The 22878-nt window shown below is 36.3% G+C and overlaps 2 protein-coding genes across 2 annotated transcripts; both read right to left on the reverse strand.

Moving 5' to 3' along the window:
- Positions 1 to 1525: 1525 nt before the first annotated feature.
- LOC113316382 lies at positions 1526 to 2481 on the reverse strand. The gene is made up of 2 exons (XM_026564574.1): positions 2253 to 2481; positions 1526 to 2124 (listed from the first exon to the last, which is right to left on the reverse strand). The coding sequence occupies exons 1-2, from the start codon at positions 2479 to 2481 to the stop codon at positions 1526 to 1528; spliced, it is 828 nt and encodes a 275-aa protein (XP_026420359.1).
- A 2352-nt stretch (positions 2482 to 4833) lies between these two features.
- On the reverse strand, positions 4834 to 5700 carry LOC113316383 (F-box protein At3g07870-like). The gene has a single exon (XM_026564575.1). The coding sequence runs from the start codon at positions 5698 to 5700 to the stop codon at positions 4834 to 4836; it is 867 nt and encodes a 288-aa protein (XP_026420360.1).
- Positions 5701 to 22878: the final 17178 nt, after the last annotated feature.

Below are 22878 nucleotides of genomic sequence, written 5' to 3' on the forward strand. Positions count from 1 at the left end.
GCCTCCAGAATGAGAATCAAACAGCTGGTGAACATACTTGTACTCTTGAGTCTGCACAGCATCATGCTTTGGAATAGGTGCAGTAGAAAGGTACGGAATCCACCTATATTTTCATATCAGTATTTTCTTCCCATTTCCCAGGTTCCAACAACTATACTTTTTAATAAATTGTAACTCATAAGAAATACTTCTCCATGACCATGTACTATTAGCATTTTCTTTGATGTTGAATACTTGTCCATCCGGAAAATATTTAGCCTTGAGAGATCTAGCACAGATAGAGTTCTCATCAGTGTAGGGTTTCCATGAAGATTTTGCTAGGAGAGCTCTATTAAATACTTCAAGGTCCCTGAAACCTATCCCCCCTTCTTCTTTGGACTTGTTAACATTTTGCCAGGAGATATAATGCTTTCCTTTATTTGTTTTCTTGTTACGCCAGAACTTTTGTTGTGCAGAATTCATCTTTGATATTGTGGTATCCGACAACTTGAAACTTAGCATGTGATGCACTGGGATAGCATTAGTTACGTTTCGAATCATAACACCTCTTCCTGCTTCAGAAATATTAGTTGCAGACCATCTCGAAAAACGGTAATCCATCTTATCTACTAGAGATGCAAATGGGATTCTCTTATTTCTACCAACGAATATTGGCAAGCCCATATATTTTTCATGTGAAATATTCATCTCTCTTACCTGAAGGTTTCCGCTGATAATTTGACACATGTTAGGGCTTGTATTGTTGCTGAAGAAGACAGCTGACTTGTTGAAATTAATCAACTGTCCAGAACAAGCACTAAAATCTTCAATCACTTTAAGAAGATTATGTGTTTGAGGGAGATTATCCTTGCAAAAAAGGAGACAATCGTCCGCGAATAATAGATGATTTATCCTTGGAGCTGATTTTGAGATTTTCATACTTGTTATCTGATTTTTATTTTCCTGAAAATTTAAATTCCTTGAGAAAGCTTCCATTGCAAGTATAAATAGGTAAGGAGAGAGAGGATCACCTTGCCTTATGTCTCTGGATGGAATAAACTTTCTGGAAGGGGAGCCATTTATCATGATTTCGATCTCCGTTGTGCTGATACACTGCATTATTAGCTGACACAATTTTTCGCATAAACCGAACTTTCTTAAGACTTCCATCAGAAAAACCCATTCTAAACGATCGAAAGCCTTAGACATGTCCATCTTAAGTGCTAGATGTCCTGTCCTCCCTCCTTTCTTCTTCATTGCTTTTACTAGCTCCTGAACTATGCAAATATTCTCAGATATTAATCTACCACGTACGTATGCAGACTGCATTGGGGAGATGATAGTGGGCATATGTTTTTTGAGCCTTAGAGCAATAATCTTTGAGATTATCTTGTATATGGTGTTACAAGAGCAATGAGACGATAATCTTCTGGTTTATGTGCTGCAGTAGTTTTTGGAATGAGAGAAACCCTGGTGTTGTTGATTTTCTTAAGTAAGAAACCAGAATAAAAGAACGCCTTCACAGTTTTGCAAACATCATCTTTGACTATACTCCATTGTGTTTGATAAAAGCCCGGTGGAAAACCGCCTGACCCCGGTGAAGTCCATGGGTCATAGTCATTAAAGCTTGGTGAATTTCTGCCTCAGAAGGAATTGATATTAACTCTTGATTTTCTTGGCTTGTGATGCAAACTGGTATGTGCCGGAGAAATAACTGACTGTCTGTTGGATTTGAGGAAGTACTGATCTTGCTGAAATGGGAGATTAGAAGTTCTTCTATCGATGATCTGTCTTGACACCATGAGCCGTCTTGAGCTTGGAGAGCATCTATGTTGTTTCTCGTCCTTCTTTGATTTGCTCGAATATGAAAATATTTAGAGTTTCTATCTATTTCATTATAAAACTTGTCTCTGGGTTTCTGACGATTTGAACTTGCTTGGATATCTAGTAGATCATCAATTGCTTTTTCAATTCTAAGTACTGCACTTGTGTTATTGCCTTGAATATCAGCTGCCGGTAACTGACACAACTCTTGTTGGAGACTAGCAATTCTCAAATTGATATTACCAAACGTGAATTTACTCCACTTGGAAAGTAGGTGTCTGGTATTAGAAAGTTTGTCATAGAAGAGAAAAGCAGTTGAACCTGCCAAGCATTCATAATTTCATCATTACAAGAATCATTTTGCAGCCAATGTTCGAAAAACTTCCAAGTTCTACCAGTAGTACTAACTTAGTTATATAAAGACAGCATAATGGGTGTATGGTCTGAACCTTTTTGAACTAAATGAACAAGTTTGGCATCAGGATAAGAAATTAGCCACTCACTGTTGCCTAATGCCCTATCTAATCTAGATTTTCTTTTGCCTGTACCATGGCTGTTGCTAGTCCAAGTGTATGGGTTTCCTATAAAACCCAAGTCATGAAGGTCAGATTTTCTTATTGGGTCTAGAACTTCAGGGGCAGTGATATCAGTATTGGTATTTCTTTCCTCTTCTGTCATAACAATATTTAGATCCCCTATGAGAACCCAACGTATGTTGATGCCTAATCCTAACTTTAGCAGAATGAGAGGTTTTGTTACTCAAATTGTGGGAAAACAGATCTAAGACTTTGTAGCTGAACTGAACCGCATTATTCAGTAGATAAACTCATATATTAATTTGGAATTTCCATCTTACTGCATGATATCACAATGTAGCCACATTACATAGGCAAAACATTTTCAGTATGATCTCTAAACTAGCTACTAAACTCAAACTGTGAAGTCCTTGTGTACACTAATTTCTAAAATTTCTATCATGCCGTTATGGAGACATCTAACAGGGAATACAGACAGAGAAAGTGGGTTGATAATAGATCGTTAACAACCTTACCTTAACTTAACATAACACCATATAAACATCCTCAGGACCTAGGGTCATCTATCGTCGAAACTAATAGCAGACAACTAGAAAGATTAGTCTAAAAACCCATAAAACAAACTGCAAACAATGAACATATGGCTAAATGGCTTCTGATGCAATCTCATGCTTCGGCCGTGAAGTGCACAGTTGATATAATATCGTCCAATTGAACAAACCAAAAAAATAACAAACAAGGAAACTTGTATTTGTATATCATTAGGCAAACAGCCGAATTTTTGATAATCCAGCATATGAGATAAATGAAGAGCAGAAATAAAAACTCAAAATTGCTTTTTACAGTAACCAAACAAAAATTTAACCAAGCCTGCAAGTGGTTGGACTATACCAAGCTATAGCCAGACATCGAAATAGAAGACAGCTAGAGAGATTAGTCTAACATACCAAAAAACGAACTGCAAACAGTTCAAAACTTGACTATACCCAGAAGGTTAAACACATCAAAAAACAGAAAATAAGCAGTAGGTTATCTGACTGAAACCTTGACCGACAAAACACAAATACTACCCCCAGCAGTTCACTGGGTTTGTATGCTACCTCCATCCCTATCTACATTCAGGCCAACAAATAAGTGTCAAGTAAGTAACTTAGATCTATAGTCCAGCAGCTGGACTCCAGCTTCACAAATGTGATCTACATGTAGATGGAGATGGAAAGAACAAGGAAACTTGTATACCATTAGACAAAGAGCCAAGTTTTCTATAATCAAGCATGAGATAAAATGGAGAGCATAAACAACAGCTATTTCCCAGATTGAGAACAGCAAAGACGACACTCTCACCCACAAGAGAAAATATCACAACAAAAATATGTAAGAGCCAGTTTCAGTAATAGGTTATTGCATTTCAAAGAAAAGAGATTGAATATTCACATTTCCAAGCTCCAGTGTTCTTTCTCTGCATGCCCCACACAAGTTTCTGAATTAAGAGATACTAGGCTCTCAACAAAACAGCACTACTGAAAGAGTCAGCCTCTAGATCCTTGACCTCAAGAATTCTATTAGTATCATGCTCTGGGGTTACACAAACTCGATAATGACACACTAAATCTTGAAATTATGACTTAAAAAAAAAACATAAGCAGGGCACTAGGAAACAAAATAGATTTTCTAGAAGGCTAGGAGCATAAGACCATTGGGAAAGCTCTCAGTTTCCCACAATATTTTCTGCATATACATCTCAGAGTATGTTTCTTATTTCTTATGAAAGGAAAGTTCACTAAAGTTCGCATTGCGTTCTCATCATGTCTAACAAAAGTAAATCATAAAATCCACAGTAAACATAGCAGGGCAGCAATTCACACATGATATAATATCACCACGTATTGTCAATTCATTAGATTCAGGAAAGATCCCTTGTTATCTAATCTCAAAATGCTTAAAATTTAAATAAAGGTTTATTAACAATACACTTACCCAGAGATCTCTTGCTTCGTTTTGTGGCTTCTTCAGTTTGTCTCCTCACTTGAACTTGCCATTGTTTTCGCATCTTTTTCTCCTTATACCTTGAGTGAAACTAAAGCATTCTTGAGAGGGATTGCATCAGCATATCACTGTTTTTTGTCTCCTCACTTGAAGTTGCTCTGTCACCAGATTCCATTATTTTTGCATCTTTTTCTCCTAACACCTTTAATGAAACTAAAGTCTTCTTATAAAGGATGGCATAAGTAATAGGCTTGCCAAAATCAACATCCATTTTGGCAGAAGATGATTTTGGATCGTAACCATAAATTTTGTGATACTCATAGCATAGAAGCCTACCACTCTTTGTAAACCCAAATGGCGATGAACCCCGCAATATACAACTATAACTGAAGCTAAACTCTTTACTCCAGCTGAAGTCATTATAATTATCTTTATTCTTCTTCAACAACCATATTTCTCTTTTACCAAAAGAGGAATTGCGACAATAAGTAGCACTCAGGAAATCACCTCAAACCCCTAGTGAAATGGGAAAAGGTGGAATCTCAGATCGTGTGAACCAAGGTGGTGATGGAAGTTTGCTAAACTTTTCATCCGCCAAATGGAAAGCAAGAATGGTTCCTTCTTCATCCGCCCAATAAAGTGCCCCATTTACAAAAGCACCAGCATCTTTTCTATAAAACTGCATAGTCCTGTCCATCGTTCCCACATTTCTCCATCCAGTGCTACTTCCAAGAGTGTAAACCTGGATACTTCTAAGTCTAACATTTGAGTCTCCCAAAGAGTTATATATCCTGACAACTTTGTACTCATTGGTGGAAGGAATGTAACCAAATCCAGACCAGTAGTTGGATCCTTCAGACGTTGGAAGAATAACATATTCTCTGGTGACTGGATTAAAGATATAAGTAGCTCCATAAATGTCTTTATGCCATGAGTCGAGGCAAATTAATCCATTACAGGAGCCAGCAAAAGAATGCCTATAAAATGGAAGGTTTATGTAGATTCTTACTTTTCTATTAAAGGGTGCCTCATGAGAATTCTCATCATACTCAGCATAAGTAAATTCTTCAAGCATAAGATATTGTCCAGTGATTGGATTAATATTAGTAGGATAACGACTTAAGAAAACAAAACTTAACTTACCTGAATCACCAGCAGAAGTAAGATGATTCAAGTGCTTTTGAGAAAAGGATGGAAAATGAATAATATCTCTCCAAGATTTGCAAACCAATTTACATTCCAGAACAGATTCGGTTGGTAACCTACTCAATATCTCTGGTATCATTTCTTTTGGTAGATCTTCAATCTTAAACCTCCCCATGATGAAATTCTTAGTTGAAATTGAATCACAATTCTTAGAGTTGATATTCCCCATAATGAAATTCTAAGTTAGAGTGTAAATTGGATCACAATTTCTGTTTACTAGGGTTTTTTTAGGAGAAAAATGGAGATCTGATTTTGGAGGCTGAAGAAAAGAGTTGACTGAAAATCAAATGATGATAATTATCTTTTATTCTTCTTCATTTGGTTTAGTTAGGGTTTAGGTAAAATGACAAGTCTGTACACGGGTGTGTGTTTATTTACATAGATTGTCAGACTCTAATGATGGGGCTAAAAGGAGGAAGTTCCAAAATGGATGCACTGAGCAATAGATCCTGCTTGTGACTCTAAAAGGTAAAAAGGCCTAAACACTAAACCTGTAGTTAGAGGGCATTTTTCTGATTGCTTTACTCTCCAAATACTTTGCCAATCTTGACTAAAGCCTTTATCTGGTGGTAAGATCGGCTCTCTAGCAGTATTATGACAAGCCAGAAGATAAATCAACAAAGATGTTAACCAAATTATTAGAAAAATGCATCTCCTACTGACTCCATTGCCAACCTACATAAATACTCCACCGAATAAATCATTCCTAACTCCAAAGATGAACTTTTCCATAATTCTGATAGCTAGAACACGGGCATCATTAAACATGTCTTTGCATTCTTCCATGAAACATAATAATCAATTTAGACTTATGAGATTTTGGTCTTAATTCATACAGAACCTACATAAAGAAACTGAAAGACAATAAACGGCATAATACTTGCATAGTTTCAAGAGGAAATATCATAATGTGGCGGTCTTTGTGTGCATGGGTGAGTGTTTGTACCCCAGAAAATCCCAAATAAAATCAATACTGCATCCCATCACAAACTTATTCAAAACTTAAAATGCTGAGAGAGCAAAGTTAAATAATGCTCAAGAGAAGGAAGCTTTATTTACCAATTTTGCATGATGTGGTTGAACTCATCCAACCAAAAAAGGATGCCTAAATCCTCACTCTGGCAACGCAATGCTTATGAGAGTGAGAATTATTTTGCTAGAATCGGGGGAAAACAAACCTAAGATTTAACAGCTGAGCTCCATGGTTATAACCAAACCAAGCATGCAGGGCCGTACCAAGCTTATAGGAAAGATAGGCAATTGCCTAGGGCCCCCCGGATGATAGGGCCCCCATTTTTTTTTTTCATTTTTCTTTATATGAATACTACTAATAGCCGTACATTCACCCGTCAGATAGGGGTGAGCAACGGACGGACGGATGCGGATTAGGGGTCACCCGCAACCAAACCATCAAAGTTGCGGATTTGAGAATTCAAACCGTGACCGGTCCAATCACCCGCGGATTTTCCCTCTGCGGATCAGCGGATTTTGCGGGACGGTTGCGGATTAACCGTGGATTTGATCACAAGACATCAAAAAAACAACTAAGTACAGAAAGTTACAAACTAGAGTACAAACATAAGATAGTTAACAATTACATTGGTTCCTAATTCAAAAGTTACAAACTGCTGTTTCAAACTGCTGTTTGTGACATTGGTTCCTTCGGCTTATGATATTTAACACAAAAGAGTACTAATTCAGTAATTCAAAAGCAACAAAGGACATAAGATAGTTAACAGTTAACACAAAAGAGTACTAATTCAAATGCAACAAGTCTGGTGCAAAGCCATATGAATCTCTGATGCCAAAAACTGAAAAAGAGACCTTGGATTCGAGTACTAGTTTATTCAATCCACGATAGATATGTCTGGAATTTCCTGCAAGATTTTTGCCGCATCTGTAAAATGAGGAGGAGTTATAAATAACTGCATATGAGCATGTAGATTATGATAATTTACTCCCACTGATACCAACAGTCAGAAAATAGTGACATATATCCTGATGCATTTGTTTTTTTTTTTAACACAGCCACGTTTGGTACAAGAAAATAATATTGCAAAGCTTTGCCAATGTCCGAATAAACATGAACCCTATAATGAACTGATCAGGTCACATTTGCAGACAAAAAGTTATGCCCCATAGGCCCCAAAGTTGTAGCATCACATCAAAATATAGCAAGGTTTGAGAAATCAACTTAATTAGTGCAAGGCTGATCACAAAGAGAAAGATGCAAAAACAAAGGAAGCAAGGTTTGAGATTTACCTAAGTCAATTTTTTCAACCGCTTCTATCAGCTCCTCGAGATTGATTGGTTTATCTAGAAGCCAATTTTGAGCACAGATCAGTGCTTGGACTGTTTTTGGCAGCATGGAACTTCGAAACTCATTAAGAACACGACCACCCGTGGAGAAAGATGATTCTGAAGCTACTGTTGATACTTGCATAGCCACGTCTCGAGCTATCATGGACAAGATCTTATACTTGGAAGAGTTAACCTTCCACCAATTCAGAATATCGAATTGTGGATTAAAATCCTCTCTTTTCTCTGAGAAATACATATCCAGCTCTGTTTTTCCCTTCACTGTTTCTTGATGTTTTTCAGACTCAACAAATCTGTTGATCGGATTCTGAGGTTCTAGTGAACGAGAAGTCTGTACTGAAGATGTTGGTCTTGAATCCGTATCATCCCCTTTATATAACAGTGCATATTCCTCAAACATATTTGTTAAAATAAGTTTCACTGCAGTCATCATCTCATGGACCTCGTGGTCAACTGTAACATGATTCTCTTTCAGTAACTCTCTCAAAGCAAATATAAGATAGGCTTCCTTGCGTCGTGGGTCAAGCAACACAGCAATGTATAACATTTTGTTGATTTTATCCACTGCCCAATACTTTTCATATTTAAGAACCATCCAGTCATCCATGTCAGACAATAACACATTACCATTCTTAACCCATTCTTGCAATACGTCATTAATACAAATTACTTCGTCGAGGAATAAATTAGACGTGACATAAGTTGATCCAGAAAATTTCAATGTAGCATCATAGAAAGTTTTTAGCAATCTAACAAATGCACGAGCTGTTTCCCAATCAGAAGCAACGGGCCATACCTTAGGAACTGCTGGTACTGCTGGTACGTTTGTTTTACCTCTTGTTGGTGGTCGAGGGGGATTAAGAAATTTATCCGCATACCCTAATTCTTAAAATTGGTAGAAGGCCTCTTCATATTTTTCAGCTGCACTCAACATATGGTAAGTAGAATTCCATCTAGTCTCGCAATCCAAGCTAAGAAATTTGGTGATGTTAATCTTCCGCTGTTCAGCGCATTCTTTAAACTTCTTCAATCTTTCTGCTAATCCTCTAACGAACTTAACGGCCTCGCGTATCCTAGAAATAGATTCATTATACAAATCCATACCGTTTTTAACCACTAAGGCAAGGATATGTGTTGCACATCTAAGATGCATGTGCTCTCCTCCCAAAATTGCAGCCTTCCAACCCACAACTCTCTTGGACAAATAAGAAACTGTTTCATTGTTAGAAATAAAACTATCAACCGTAAAAGTGAATACCCTTTCAATCCCCCACTGTAAAAGACAAGATGCAACTGTTTTACCTAATTCCAGACCAGTATGATCCGTAACTGGACAAAAATTCAATATCTTCTTCTTTAACACCCATTTCTCATCAATATAATGACCTGTCAATACTATGTAGCTCATGTTTGTAACTGAAGTCCACGTATCAGTGGTGAGACATAACCTTCTACCATACTTTTTAAATTCAGCTTTCAATTTGTGGTACTCACTTAAATACATCTTCATGCATTCTTTAGCTTCAGTAAAACGAGAAGGAACATCAAACCTAGGTTCTAGTTGATGACAAAATTCTAAGAAGCCTTCACGCTGTACAAACATAAAAGGTAATTCATCTTTGACGATCATTCTGGTGAGGGATTCTCTGCATGCATCTTGGTCAAACGAGTGATTCACAATGGAACGAGTCTCATCATTATCACTTACTTGAAAGGCTAACTGTTGTTGTCCAGGTGGAGTGTAGTTAGGACACCTTCTTTGCTTTATATGGTTGTTCATGTTTGTTGTTCCATGAGAGTTAAAACCCCTATATCGTCTTTACCCCATGAAAACTTCCTTTTACAATGCTTGCACTGAACTTTAGGTGGCTTAAGATCAAGACGCTTATCAAAATGTTGCCAGCAGTCTGATTGATTCTTACCAGAAGCTTTCAGAGGCTTTGAAACTTCAACCAGAGATGATGGTGTAGATGTAGATATGATCTCGACGGTTTCCGGGTTAACTGTAGCCATGCTCTCATCAGGATCGTCAACATGAATAGAAGGTCCCTCAGTACTTGAAGCCATCTGCAGACAAATTTAACACATTAGGTAAATGAACACAACAAGGAAAACACATTCTAAGAGATTAAGTCAATTGATCTGTATATATATAAAAGCTACTAGAAGTCCTACGTACCTACTGATCATAAAATTATATAAAGAAAAATATCCAAGTTCAAAAAATAAAGAAAAAAAGATCAGAAAGTGTTCAAGAGAATGTTAGTCGAAGGTCAGAGAACTCTAAATTTACATAAAATGTACAAGAAGCATCATAATTTCATTCTTAGTATACCATAATTGACAATATACTTTTAGTATAACCCTAATTAGATACTTCTGCTCATCAACAAAGCCAACTAATTTAGCACAATAACAACAATAACTTGTCATTATATTAAACACACAGTCACAAACAAAATTCATTTTCAAACCAAAAAACAATAACTTGTCATTATATTAAACACACAGTCATTAATTAGATCAACTAACAAAATTCATTCAAATAACAAACCCTAATCTCCATTAAAATAACAAAATTCATTTTCAAACCAAAAATTAGTAAACAGAAACTGAATTTTCACTAGTAAACAAGGGTTGTGTTTCATTACCTCGCTTGTTTATCAATCAAGTCAACTGCAAATAAATCTCGTTGAAGGTATATTCTTCACTTCACCATTTTCTGAAACTAAATCTCTGCAACATGAAAGAGACATTGAAAGTTAATACCGAAGAACCAATGACGAAGAAATTGATTGAATCCTAACATGCAATCGATTTGGGGGAAAAAATCAAAAAACATAATTTCTCTGTAATCAAAACTGAAGCTAATACTGAAGTTAATCGTTACTTACTTCTCTGCAAATCGATAAAGATGTTATAGAAAATTCCGGATTAATTAAACCTAATTGAAGAAGAATCGAAGATAGTAAGGAGAGGAGACTAAGAGGTCTGTTCGGTTCCTCTCGAAGAAAAAAATATCCATTAGGATTTACAAATGTAAAGATGTTTATATATAAATATCCAACTTCCCATAGTATCCTTAATACATTTACTAAATTCCCTAATTGTCCTACGGTGCGGTTAATCCGCGGATTTGAGATTGCACCCGCAACCGTAACCGCACCGCGTGCGGATTTGAGATTGCACCCGTGTCCGGTCCATAACTCTAGCGGATTGGTTTTCACCCGCAAATTTGCGGACGGATACGGATAAAAACCGCGGTTACGGTTTTTATGCTCAGCCCTACCATCAGAGTGAAAAAGAAAAGAAAGAAAGAAACTACTGATAGCCCATTTCTTAACTACTTTGGCCCATTGGAACATTGTATTGTTAGCCCATCCGACTGTCTAGTATATACAAAAGTGAAAACCTAACTGTCTAAATCCATTTACACAAATTGATTTCGTCATTCGCGGAAAGGTTGTCTCTGCATCTCTCGATATTCACCTCGGTACGGTAAGTTCATCGATTAGAAATATTTCGACACAAGATTCTTCAATTTTGTCTTTATTTATGTTTAAATCTACATGACATCAATGTATGAGTATAAATTTTTTAAGATCAGATGTTGACAGTACTTATTTTTGTCAATTGCTAGTTATGATTTCATAATAACAACGTTTTTCGAAGAATTGATTCACAATTGGTAATCCCATAATCATAATTAACAATTGAACATTTGACTAGTTTTAGTTGATTGATTCGCATCAAGGAGGCAAGGAAAATCAAATTTTCGTAAATTAATTACTTTTGCCTAGTCGTTTCCATTTGAAAATTTTATTACATACTTATGTTTGTTTTTCTTTCTTTTCTTGAAAACCTTCTTTTGTTATCTATTTTTTTACTTTAAACAAAATTTGAATTTTTATTTGAGGGCCCTATTTTCGGTTTTCGCCTAGGACCCTAAAAATCTTGGTACGGCCCTGCAAGCATGTTTAAACAATTAGGTTTAAAGATCAAGTTTGTTGTCCATCCACTTTCATCGTAAGTGTCTCAAGCATTCAGAGTGAAAGTTTCTTTCTAGACAGCATCACCCCCTTTGCATATATATACACACTGACAAGGTTGTGCCTACTAGTAACCGCTGAATTTTTTTTTTCTCTTGTTTCCTCTATCCGAAGCATTGTGTTACTTCGGAAACTCAAATCGCAGAATAAATGTAGAAATGACAGCACTAAAACTAAAAGTAAAAGAATAGAACTAAGAAATGAATGGATTTCTAGAAGGGTTAGGAGCCTGAAAGCTCTCGGATTTCAACTCCGAATTTAATTTATTATAGAATAAAATAAGTTTACTAAAGGTAGCCTTACATTTAGTCCTTAAGATTAAATAAAGGAAATCACAAAATGCGCAATCAACATAGCAATAAAAAACTTAAAATGTAAATCATACATGATATAATATCACAAAGATACCTAATCCCAAAATGCTTAAAATTTCAATGAAGGTATTGTTTTTGTATGACAAAGATACCTAAAATTTCATGTATGAAAAAGATACCTAATCATACATGAAGGTTCAATACAATTACCTAGATCCTCACCTGAACTTGCTCTTACACTGGATTCCATTGTTTTTGTATCTTTTTCTCCTAATCCTTTTAATGAAACTAAGGTAATCTTGTGACGGATTTCTTGAAAAACAGACTTGCCAAAACCCGCATTCATTTCGGCAGATGAAGCTTTTGGATGATAAATATAAATTTTGCTATACCCACAGTATTGAAGCCTACCACTCTTTGTATACCCAAATGGCGGTGATATTTAACTGTCAAAACTAAACTCTTTACTCCAGTTCAAGTCACTATCATCTATATGCTTATTCAGTAACCATATATCACAACCACAGCCACCAACATTGCGATAATAAGTAACACTTAGAAAATCACATAGAACCCCTAGAATGATTGTAAAAGAAGGGGGTGGTGGAAGTTCACTAAACTTTTCATTAGTCAAATGGAAAGCGAGAATGGTTCCTAATTCCTCGTCTGCCCAATGAAGAGCTACATTTGCAAATGCACCGACACCTTTTTTAACCAATTTCATATTGACGTTCATTCCAGCATTTCTCCATCCAGTGCCACTATCAAGAGTGTATACCTGAATAATCCCAACATTTGATTCTCCCCTGGACTCATATATCCTAACAACCTTGTACTCATTGGTGGAAAAAATGTAACCAAATCCAGACCACCAGTAATTTTCTCGTCCAAATATATTTAAAACATGGTTCAAATGGACGAGTAAAAATTTATATAGGTGAAATGAACACCAAAGAAATAGCAAGGATGAAACTGGATTCATCTTGACTTAAACTTAAAAAAGAGCAAGGATGAAACTGGATGCATCCTGATGTAAATTAAAAATAAGTAAAAGTATTTGAAAATGGGTAGGATGAAACTGTTTATATCCTAGCTATTTTTAAATTTTTGTCCATTTGAACACTATCAAAATCTAAATGTCTTTTTCACCCAGGAATTACTGATTTTGGTCTTTTTAACCGATTTTGTCTAATTTTCTCTAGATTTAGATGTTGGAAGCATAAAAAATTCCCTGGTGATTGGATTACAGATACAAATAGGCCCATAAATTACCTCATACCACGAGTCGAAGCAAATTAAACGGTTATGTGATTGTGAACCAACAAAAGAATAATACTTAAATGGAACGTTCAAATCGATCCTTGTTTTATTATTAAAGGGTGTCTCATGACAATTATCATCATACTAGGCATAACAAAATTCTTCAAGCTATGCAGATTCATGACGTAAGAAAATAAAACTCAACTTACAAGAATCATCATCAGCAGAATTAAGACAATTCAAGTGCAACTGAGAGAAAGATGGAAGATGAACAAGATTTCTCCACGGTTTGCAAACCAATTTACACACTAGAACAGATTTGGTAAGCTAGTTAGGATTTCTAACATAATCTCGTTTGGAAGATTGTTAAACCTCCTCATATTGAAACACTTTTCTCAAAATAGGGTTTTGAAGGATAAAATGGATTTGATTTTGGAGAATAAAGAGTGATTTTGGTTCCGAGGGTTTTATATACTTATTCACAATCTTTTTTCATTAAACTTCCTTGACACTCCTCCAAAAGGTGATAATACTATGAGCCGAGGGTTTTGAAGGACAAACCGCAAATGGACATCCTACGGAGGCCGCCGCGGCCCTTACGGAAGAATGAGAGACGGAACACGCAATATACGCGAGTTGGTAGTTTTCTCAAGGCATAATTCTATTTTATCTTTTTCTCATCTCTGCCATACGATTTTAATTTAGTTTTTTTCCCTCTTTGCAATGTATCCAAAAAATTATCTTTTTCATCCAATCAGAACAAACAAATTACTCAAATTGTAAGTGTTGCAAGTTGTACACTGAACTCTATCTGAATTGAAAAATGTCTGAACCAGCATTTTTTTTTGCTGGTAGTGGATAATTTAATAAATGCAACCGGGGAAGATGGAGCTTGAAACTAAGAATTCAGTCTGATGGCAGAATTATCTAAGGCAAACACTAAGGTTGATGCGACATTGTCTCTAAGATTGAGCTTCGCTTTGGGGGATTACTCTAAGGCTGAGTCTTATTGATACCGTTACAACAAAGAAACATCAGCATAAAAACTCTCACATTGAAGCAACAACTTGTTGACCATTGTTATTCAGCGTCACAAACTTAACGCCTGCTTTTGTCCCCTGCAACTCAAGAACCACTCTGATCAAAACAAAACAAAACAAAACAATAAGAATTCAAGAACCGCGACAAAGATCAGATAGGCTTGAGCCACCCAAAATAACACCTAATGGCTGCCCCTGCCGGTCAAAAATGAAGCTCAGACTCGACCAGTTAAGTGCCTCACAACCGTAAGGAAAACTCCCTCTTGTCCTGCATATGAATGCGGGATACATATTTTCTCTTGTAAGCAAAATAAGTCAACCATTTCATAACATCCTTACTGAATACCAGCAAAATGTGCAATAAGATAGCAATATAGGTGAACTCCAAAATAAAATCAGACGACGTGAGATAAAAAAACGAAAGCTATATATATATTTATAAAGTATGCAACCGACACCCAATAAATCACTAACTCACAGGGGAATAATGCTCAAGAATACCTTGTTATCAAATAGCAAACAAGATAAATGTTGTAAATCATAATAATAGGGGACTGTACCCTAGTAACATAGAACTGCACCCTAATAAAGCATTTTCCCTACTGCTTCTAGGGTGGCACACAACAGATCAACCCAAAAATCTCAAGTGCACTTTTATTCTCCCTACTTGATAGTTTATATTAGACCTAGGTAATTGAATGGTTTGTTATGAGAAATCTAATCAAACCTCAAAACAATAAATAAGTAAATAATTTGGACAGAAGGGAACTTTGCTTACCAATATCATGGTACATAATGTGGGTGAACTCATCAAACCAATAAAAGGATGCCTAAATCCTAACTCTAGCAGCATAATCACTGTCATACAGATGTTAGCAGAATGAGAGATTTCTTACTCGAATTGTGAGAAAACAGACCTAAGACTTTGAGTGCAGTTATGGAGACATGCAGTTATGGAGAATAGAAATCACATTACATACTCAAAAGATTTTGAGTGAGATCTTAACTCTCTACAAACTCAAACTGTGAAGTCCTAGTGTACACTAATTTCTAAGATTTTCTATCATGCAGTGATGGAGACATATAACAGGGAATACAGACAAAGAAAGTGTGTGAACAGTAGATCCTTAACAGCCTCACCTTAACTTAATATAGCACCATATAACCATCCACACAATAGTAAATGATCTGATAACTATCTCCAATTCCCCCACCAGAAATTGAGCAACCAATCAACTCTCCATCTCCACCTAGGGTCAACTAACTCCAAAACCGATAGTAGACAGCTAGAAAGATTAGTCTAACATACCATAAAACAAACTCCAAACAATTCGAAACTTGATGACAGTTAGAAGGTTAAACACATCAAAAAAACAAAAAATAAGCAGTCTGTTATCTGACTGAAACCTGGATTGATAAACCACAAAAGCCACCTCCGACAGTGAATTGGGTATGTATGAAAGAGAATAAGATTTCATACTTCCATCCCCGTGTACATTCAGGCCAATGAACAAATGGCTAAATGGCTTCTGACTAAATATCAAGTGAAGTAGCATATATACAACACTACTGGGAACCCACGATATTTTATGCATATATATCAGACTCTGTTTCTTATTTCTCACAAATGGAAATAAGTTTACTATAGCAAGCGTTGCATTCTATTGAAGTCTAACAAAAGTAAATCACGGAATCTGAAACATAGCAATAGCAATTCATACATGATATAATACCACAAAACATTGTGAAACAATTAGATTCAGGAAAGATCCCTTGTTATCTAATCTCAAAATGCTTAAAATTTTAGTATAGGTTTATTATAATTACACTTACCTAGAGAACACTTGCTTCATTTTGCGGCTTCTTCAGTTTATCATTGTTTTTTGTCTCCTCACTTGAACTTGCTCTTTCACCAGATTCCATTATTTTTGCATGTTTTTCTCCTAATAACTTTGGCGAAACTAAAGTATTCTTGTGAGGGATGGCAGCAGTAATTTTAAAGTTGCCAAACATCTCAACCATTTTGCCAGTCGATGCTTTTGGATCGTAAACATTAACTTTGCAATGCTCAAAGCATAGAAGCCTACCACTCTTGGTAAACCCAAATGGCGATGAATCCCGTAATATACGATTGTCTTCGAAACTAAAATCTTTACAGACTTTACTCCAGCACAAGCCATCATAGTTATCTTTATTTTTCTTCAACAACCATAATTCACTTCCACCAAAATTGCGACAATAAGTTGTAGTTGCCGGAAATCCTATACTACACCCCTCATATGATTTCATTACTAATCAACTCATTTTTAGATTTACACTCTTAATTTTATTGATTAATCTTTGAATGTTCTTACAAGAAAAGATAAAGAAATCAAGAATGATCTCTGCTCTAAACTTTCTCTCTCCTATTTACTTGTTTCTTACTCAAAAAAGATCTGTCCCCTCTTTACAACTCGAATGACTATTTATAAGGAAATACATAGTGGATGACAGCTAATTTGTCTTTTATTTTCGGGTATGGTCTGCGATATTATCGCAACCTTACAAATATTAATTTCGCAAGCTCTCTAATTTTCGCAGGACTATCACATCTTTCTCCTGATCTTAGGTGATGTCATTTATTATATTCTTCCTGAAATTGTTCTGCGACGCTATTGTATTGTGTTGTTGATAATTTCGCTGAAATATTGTTGTTGCGAGATTCTGATCCTACATCTTGCCTCTTCTCATATCTTTTCTGCGAAGTAGAGAATGATGTGAGAAATTTCGCAGCTGTTCTCCTCTTCATATTCTGCATTTATCACACGTATTCTTTCTTCCATTTATTTATCGACACATGTTTTGTAACCATTACTTTTTAACCGCTTATATCTTTCCGTATTAATCATGTTTATTTTCTCGAGGAGAAATTCCCTCTATATATACTCCTTTTCACTCTCTTCTTGTTTCTTTTTATTTTCTCTGCAACTTCATTGTTCTTCTGCAAATTCCATTATTGCAACTTTTCTTCTTTCTTCTTTAATATTTTTAAGTTCTTCTTCATCTTCGTACTATTTCTTCTGAAAATCTTCATAGTTCATAATTTTCTTCGAAACAATCTCCTTGCTATTATCTTCCATGGATTCATGAAGGTTAGTTTTCTTTTTTCTTCTTTATGAGTTTTGCTGAAATTAATCTTGTTTATTGCCTTATTTGATGTTGTTTATGTGATTCACATACTCTTGTTATTTCAGCAAAAGCGCCTCCAACACTAGATTTACAGTTCAGAATCCTAATATTCCCAAGTCGCATCATAAAGTTGTTGCGCATAAAAGAAAGTCTGGGAATGAGAAGGTAGTAAGGAACACTATCCTTTTCTAATAACAATTTTGTTACCTCTGTTTCTTATCTGGATTGTAATTCGCAGGGTGATAAAGATGTTAATAAAACAATCAAGAAATCTCGCGCCCATAAAACTATTCCAACTTCTGTTCCCTTCCACTTACCCATCTCTTCTAAATCTTTTGTGACATCTTCGCAAGATAAACCTTTATCTCCAATTCGCGAAAAAGCTGCCTCAGACTTCATTTCTTCAGCTGACCTCTCAATGATTGGAACTCCCCTTGTTGATCCTACTGTGAATGAAACCTCTTCTCTTCCCATTGAGAATGTTTCTCAACCTTCTATCTCTACCAGTTCTCTACCTAAGTCTCTTCCTCTTTCGAAAGAAACCGTGGAAGGGATAGATATTGCCTTCAAAGTTTTATCTGAAGTTCTGGATGATGTCAAGAAGTCTTTTATTGATCCTATCAAGTCTAATGTTTGCGAAATTCTGAGCAAGCATTTGGGTAGTGACAGAGCTGCTTCGCAGACAGCTTTGGAAAAAGAATGTAATGCTCTTCGTCTCGAAAATCAGAAGCCTCAGAATGTTTTACTGGATCGTGACAATCTTCGCAAGAAGAATGATGAATTGAGAGGTATAATTTTCTTATCTGATTTTCCTTTTTAATTTTTTTATCCTTCCCATATTTAATCATCCTTGAAATCCCTCTTTCGCATGTTAAGTTTTAAACCAGAAACGAATAATGGAGAGATATCAATTTGAATCTGCTGTTCAAGAAGCCCGTGTTGATAAAGAAATCTCGATGGATCAATATAACCAATTAGATAACCTCTATTCATATTCTCTTGATCATATAAATAATCTTACCAATGAAAATACCCAATTAATTCAAAGACAGGATTTATTAAGTAATGAAGTATCTCGTCTTTCTTATTCTTTAACTATAGCTAATTTAGGGGTGGAAACTTTATCAGATGAGAATAAAACCTTATCCCAAGAGAATAGAACTTATTTAAACAAGATGGCGATATCTTCGCAACAACTTAGTATTCTTCAAAAAGTATGTGATGACCAAGAGAAATCTCTTCGCTCTTTGAGAAATGAACTTAAAGAAGTAACAGAGTCATCTATCACTGAAAGAGATACACTCATTCAAGGTAGAATAGCTTTAAGTGTAAAGGCGAATCATCTTAAAGAACAATATTCCAAATTAGAAGAATCGTATTCTTCTCTTGCGAAGAAAAATGCCTTTCTTATTTCTAAAGAGAAAAATCTTCAGTCTCGACTTAAAGGTTTAGTTGGAGATAAATTTGATGACGCAATGGACCGTTGGGAGAATAGTTGTATGTCCTTGATTCAACACCTTATTTCGCAAAAGGAAGGTAGTCATAATAGTTTGACTGCCTTAATTATCTTTTCTTTGTCATATCTCTCTGAATTCTTTATCTTAATGAAATTTTGTATTCTATATTTCGAAGAGTCTGAGAAGAATATTCATTCTTCTATTTCTGTTTTGGAGGCTAAATATGCCAAAATGCGCAAAGAAAATGCATTTCTTGTCTCTACCCTTACTGGTTCTCGCGACCGAGCGGAAAGAAGACTTGATTATCTTGCTTATTTTAAGGATATTCAAGATAGGAATCATCAGGGAGCACTTCTTCACCAAGTTCATCTCCGGGCTGAAGTCCTTGTTAATGACATTTTATTGTCCAACTCTCTTCCTACTACATCAATTGATCCTTTAGAAGTATATGATGATGAAGTTCCTCGTCCTGCTGATAGTGATTATGATTACGAAAGCGGTGCAGAGGATATTTTCTTGGAAGATGAAGAAGAGGTTCCTTCTAAAGAAGCATCTGCTGGTATTAATCAGAATGAGAAAGAAATTTCTCCTAAAGAAGTAATTGCTGGCGATAATCAAGATGCTAGTCAAGGCGAAGATCAAAACCGAAATGAGGGAGAGGCTTGCGAGAATATTGGCGAAGAATTTCTGTTATCTCCTGCTACTGAAATTAATACTGAAGCTTGAGCTTCTTATCTAGCTTTGTCTTCTTGAATTGTCTTATTTTTATCACTTTTGCGAGTTACATTTTTTAACCAACTTTGGAGTCAAATTTTCCTTTGAATATTTTGTTGATGAGAAAGATAATGCTTATTGTGTATTGATTCCCATACTTGCCTCTCATTATCTTTCTTGCAAAAAATAATCTGTTACGAATACTTATAAATATTTTGTTTTATCATATGGTCTTATTTTTCCTTCCTAATTAAAGGTCTTATTATGCCACCTCTTGTCATTGTGACCAAAATCGCAGGACGTCCTTGCACTTTCATGCAAAAACCCATTGATCTTGCCTTAACTTTTTCTTTTGTATTATGGCCTCTTCAGGAATGTCGCGACAATATGACAGGCCTAAATATTCTTGCGAAAATAAAGTCCCATGACATTACCGTCTTGCGACGAAATCGCAGGACGTCTTCGCACTTTCATGCGAAAACCCATTGATCTCGTCTTATCCTTTTCTTTTGTATTATTTCCTCTTCAGGATTGTTGCACAAATATTACAAGCCTTAATATCCTTGCGAATAAAAAGCCTCATGAAATTTACGTCTTAAGACACATATCAGCTCCATAATGGAGGGTGCCGCCCTTATCTCCCCCCTGGTTTCCCCTTCAGGGAGGCGTACTTCCACCATACAAGGTTATCTCCTCCCCTCCAGTCTTAACAACAACCAGTTGTTTTCGCAGCCTTTTATCCCTTTTACCTATAGGCTTATGGTTACGAGAATGCACCCTAAGTGGGGTTTTCTTCAGGCCGAGTGCAGTATAAGCCAAGACTTGTCAAGAATGGCAAGGTACGCTTCAAACGTCCCTGGCACTCTTGACTCAACCATGTACCTCGGCGCCTTGATCAGATCTGCACTCCTTGGGAGAGTCCTTATTACCTTAGTCGCCCAACCCAAGTCATATGCTTAAGCTGAGAATCCAAGGTGCCTCTTCTGGATGGGCTTTATTGACCCCAAATCTCCATGACTCAGGTTCCGGTGGTGGTGTAGCCTTTTGATGTAGATTTTATATAACCAAAATGAATGATTAAAATGAAACCTAGTTTTATCCGCAAGCACACAGGTCAATTGTGATATAGATAGCAAATGGCGGTTCGTTCCCACAAGGAGTGTGAAATACTCTACCAACTAATACCAAAACTAAATAATCAAATAGATAATATTTTAAAGATTTTCATAAATTCAATATAAATTGAAATGATAATAATCTAAAATAAACAAGATGGGAATGGGTTGGTAGGGTTTTCGGTTTCCACCAATTAATTATACAAACTCTACTAAACTTTAAAAATATATTCCATGCATTTTCAAATAATGTTTCTCCGCTATAGTTTTCTTCCTTCATGGGTAGTGATTCTAAAGCATTACCTATCAGTCCCTGCATACCACGTCTAAGGATTTAACCGAAGCATGAAATATCAATTCAAAAGCATAAATAATCAAGAAAATCACATTACCGATTAAACACGAAGCTATATGAAGAAAAACTACTGATCAATCAACTCATTATTATTAAGCATATAAATGTAGAGTTTTCGTAATAAAATTGGGTTCTACCTAGACCCTAACATGGCTTTCAAAAAAACCATAAAAAGATTAAAATCAAATCAAAACTCTCAAACCCTAAAACGGCTCTGCAGCCGCAGACCCCCCTCTTCTTTTCGTTTTCTCTGGTTACGGCTCTCTGCCGATCCCCGTTCGAGTACACAGCCATGAATCAATGGCTCATTTAACTCTCGCCTCCCAACTGATTGTCTGCGATAACTTCACAAACACAAGAAGCCCACTTCTTCTCTCGCACTCAACCACGATTCCGGCTAAGTCTCTGCAATTATATTTATCCATTTCCTTGTTGAATTCAACTCCTAATTCCGTTTAACCATTAGCTTCTCCATTTACTTCCGTTCACCAGCAAAATTCTAACTCCAGCAAACCCACGTACCAACATCCAAAACAGTGAGTCCTGGATACCTCATTCAACCCCAACGATCAACACCATCAGCCACCAAACCAAAGTCTTCCTTGAACCGAGATACAGCTGTGAACGGCAGCAACACTCATATCAGCACCTTCATTTCTCTCGGTTGAGATGAACACCACCAGTTGCAGTCCGTCTACAACACTTCCCTTCCAATCCATTACATACAAGAAAAATCATATCTTCACCCCATAGCACCCACCGTTGACGCTAAAGAAAAACAAGCACTGGTTTACAAGGACGGACTGTACAGAGCCACCATTTAATCAAGATCATCTCAATAATCGTAACAGCCTCCAAGAACCCCACTTAATTTGGACAGAAGCACTTCAATGATACAATTGCAGCTGTTGATTAACGGCAGTGACAAACTCAGTTCACCCTGCTCCATTCCAGCTCCCAAATCGCTCTTGAAACTCACTCATCCACCATGGTAGATTCTCTTGTATGAGAAATGAAGATGCTCGAATTCTTTACAATACATCGATCATAAGGTGGACACGTCCCTCTTTTCCTTTTTCAAGTGCCTTAACCACTAGTGGCTCACGTGATTGGCAAAGAATACCTTCATTTGCTTTGTTATATTCCCTGGCCATGCGATGTTTGTGTGGTGCACCAACTTAAATGGTTAACTGGGAAGCCCACACAATCCATTAAGTTTTGTGTCTTATTGGCACTGTGAGTTGCAACACTGGTGCTTTTGTTGCAAACGCCGTTATAACTCCCAGTTTAGCTAATTATTTTTCCGGTGGTCGGACTTACTTGCACTTTCTACAAAAGCACTAAAATAGTATATTTAGCCAAATATCGAGTCCTAACTAATATAAATATGGGTATAAAATGTGGCATTTACGTGCTTATCACCTTTCCCTGAGCCATGTAACAGGTACCTCCTAATATGACATACTTTAGGTCATACATTTGTCTCTTGCGAAATTTTATTCGCGAACTAGGGTGTACGCCACAAAGGTTCGCCCCTTTCTTTTATGTCATTGTTC

Source organism: Papaver somniferum, chromosome 10, assembly GCF_003573695.1.
Source record: "Papaver somniferum cultivar HN1 chromosome 10, ASM357369v1, whole genome shotgun sequence".
Classification (NCBI taxonomy): Eukaryota; Viridiplantae; Streptophyta; class Magnoliopsida; order Ranunculales; family Papaveraceae; genus Papaver; species Papaver somniferum.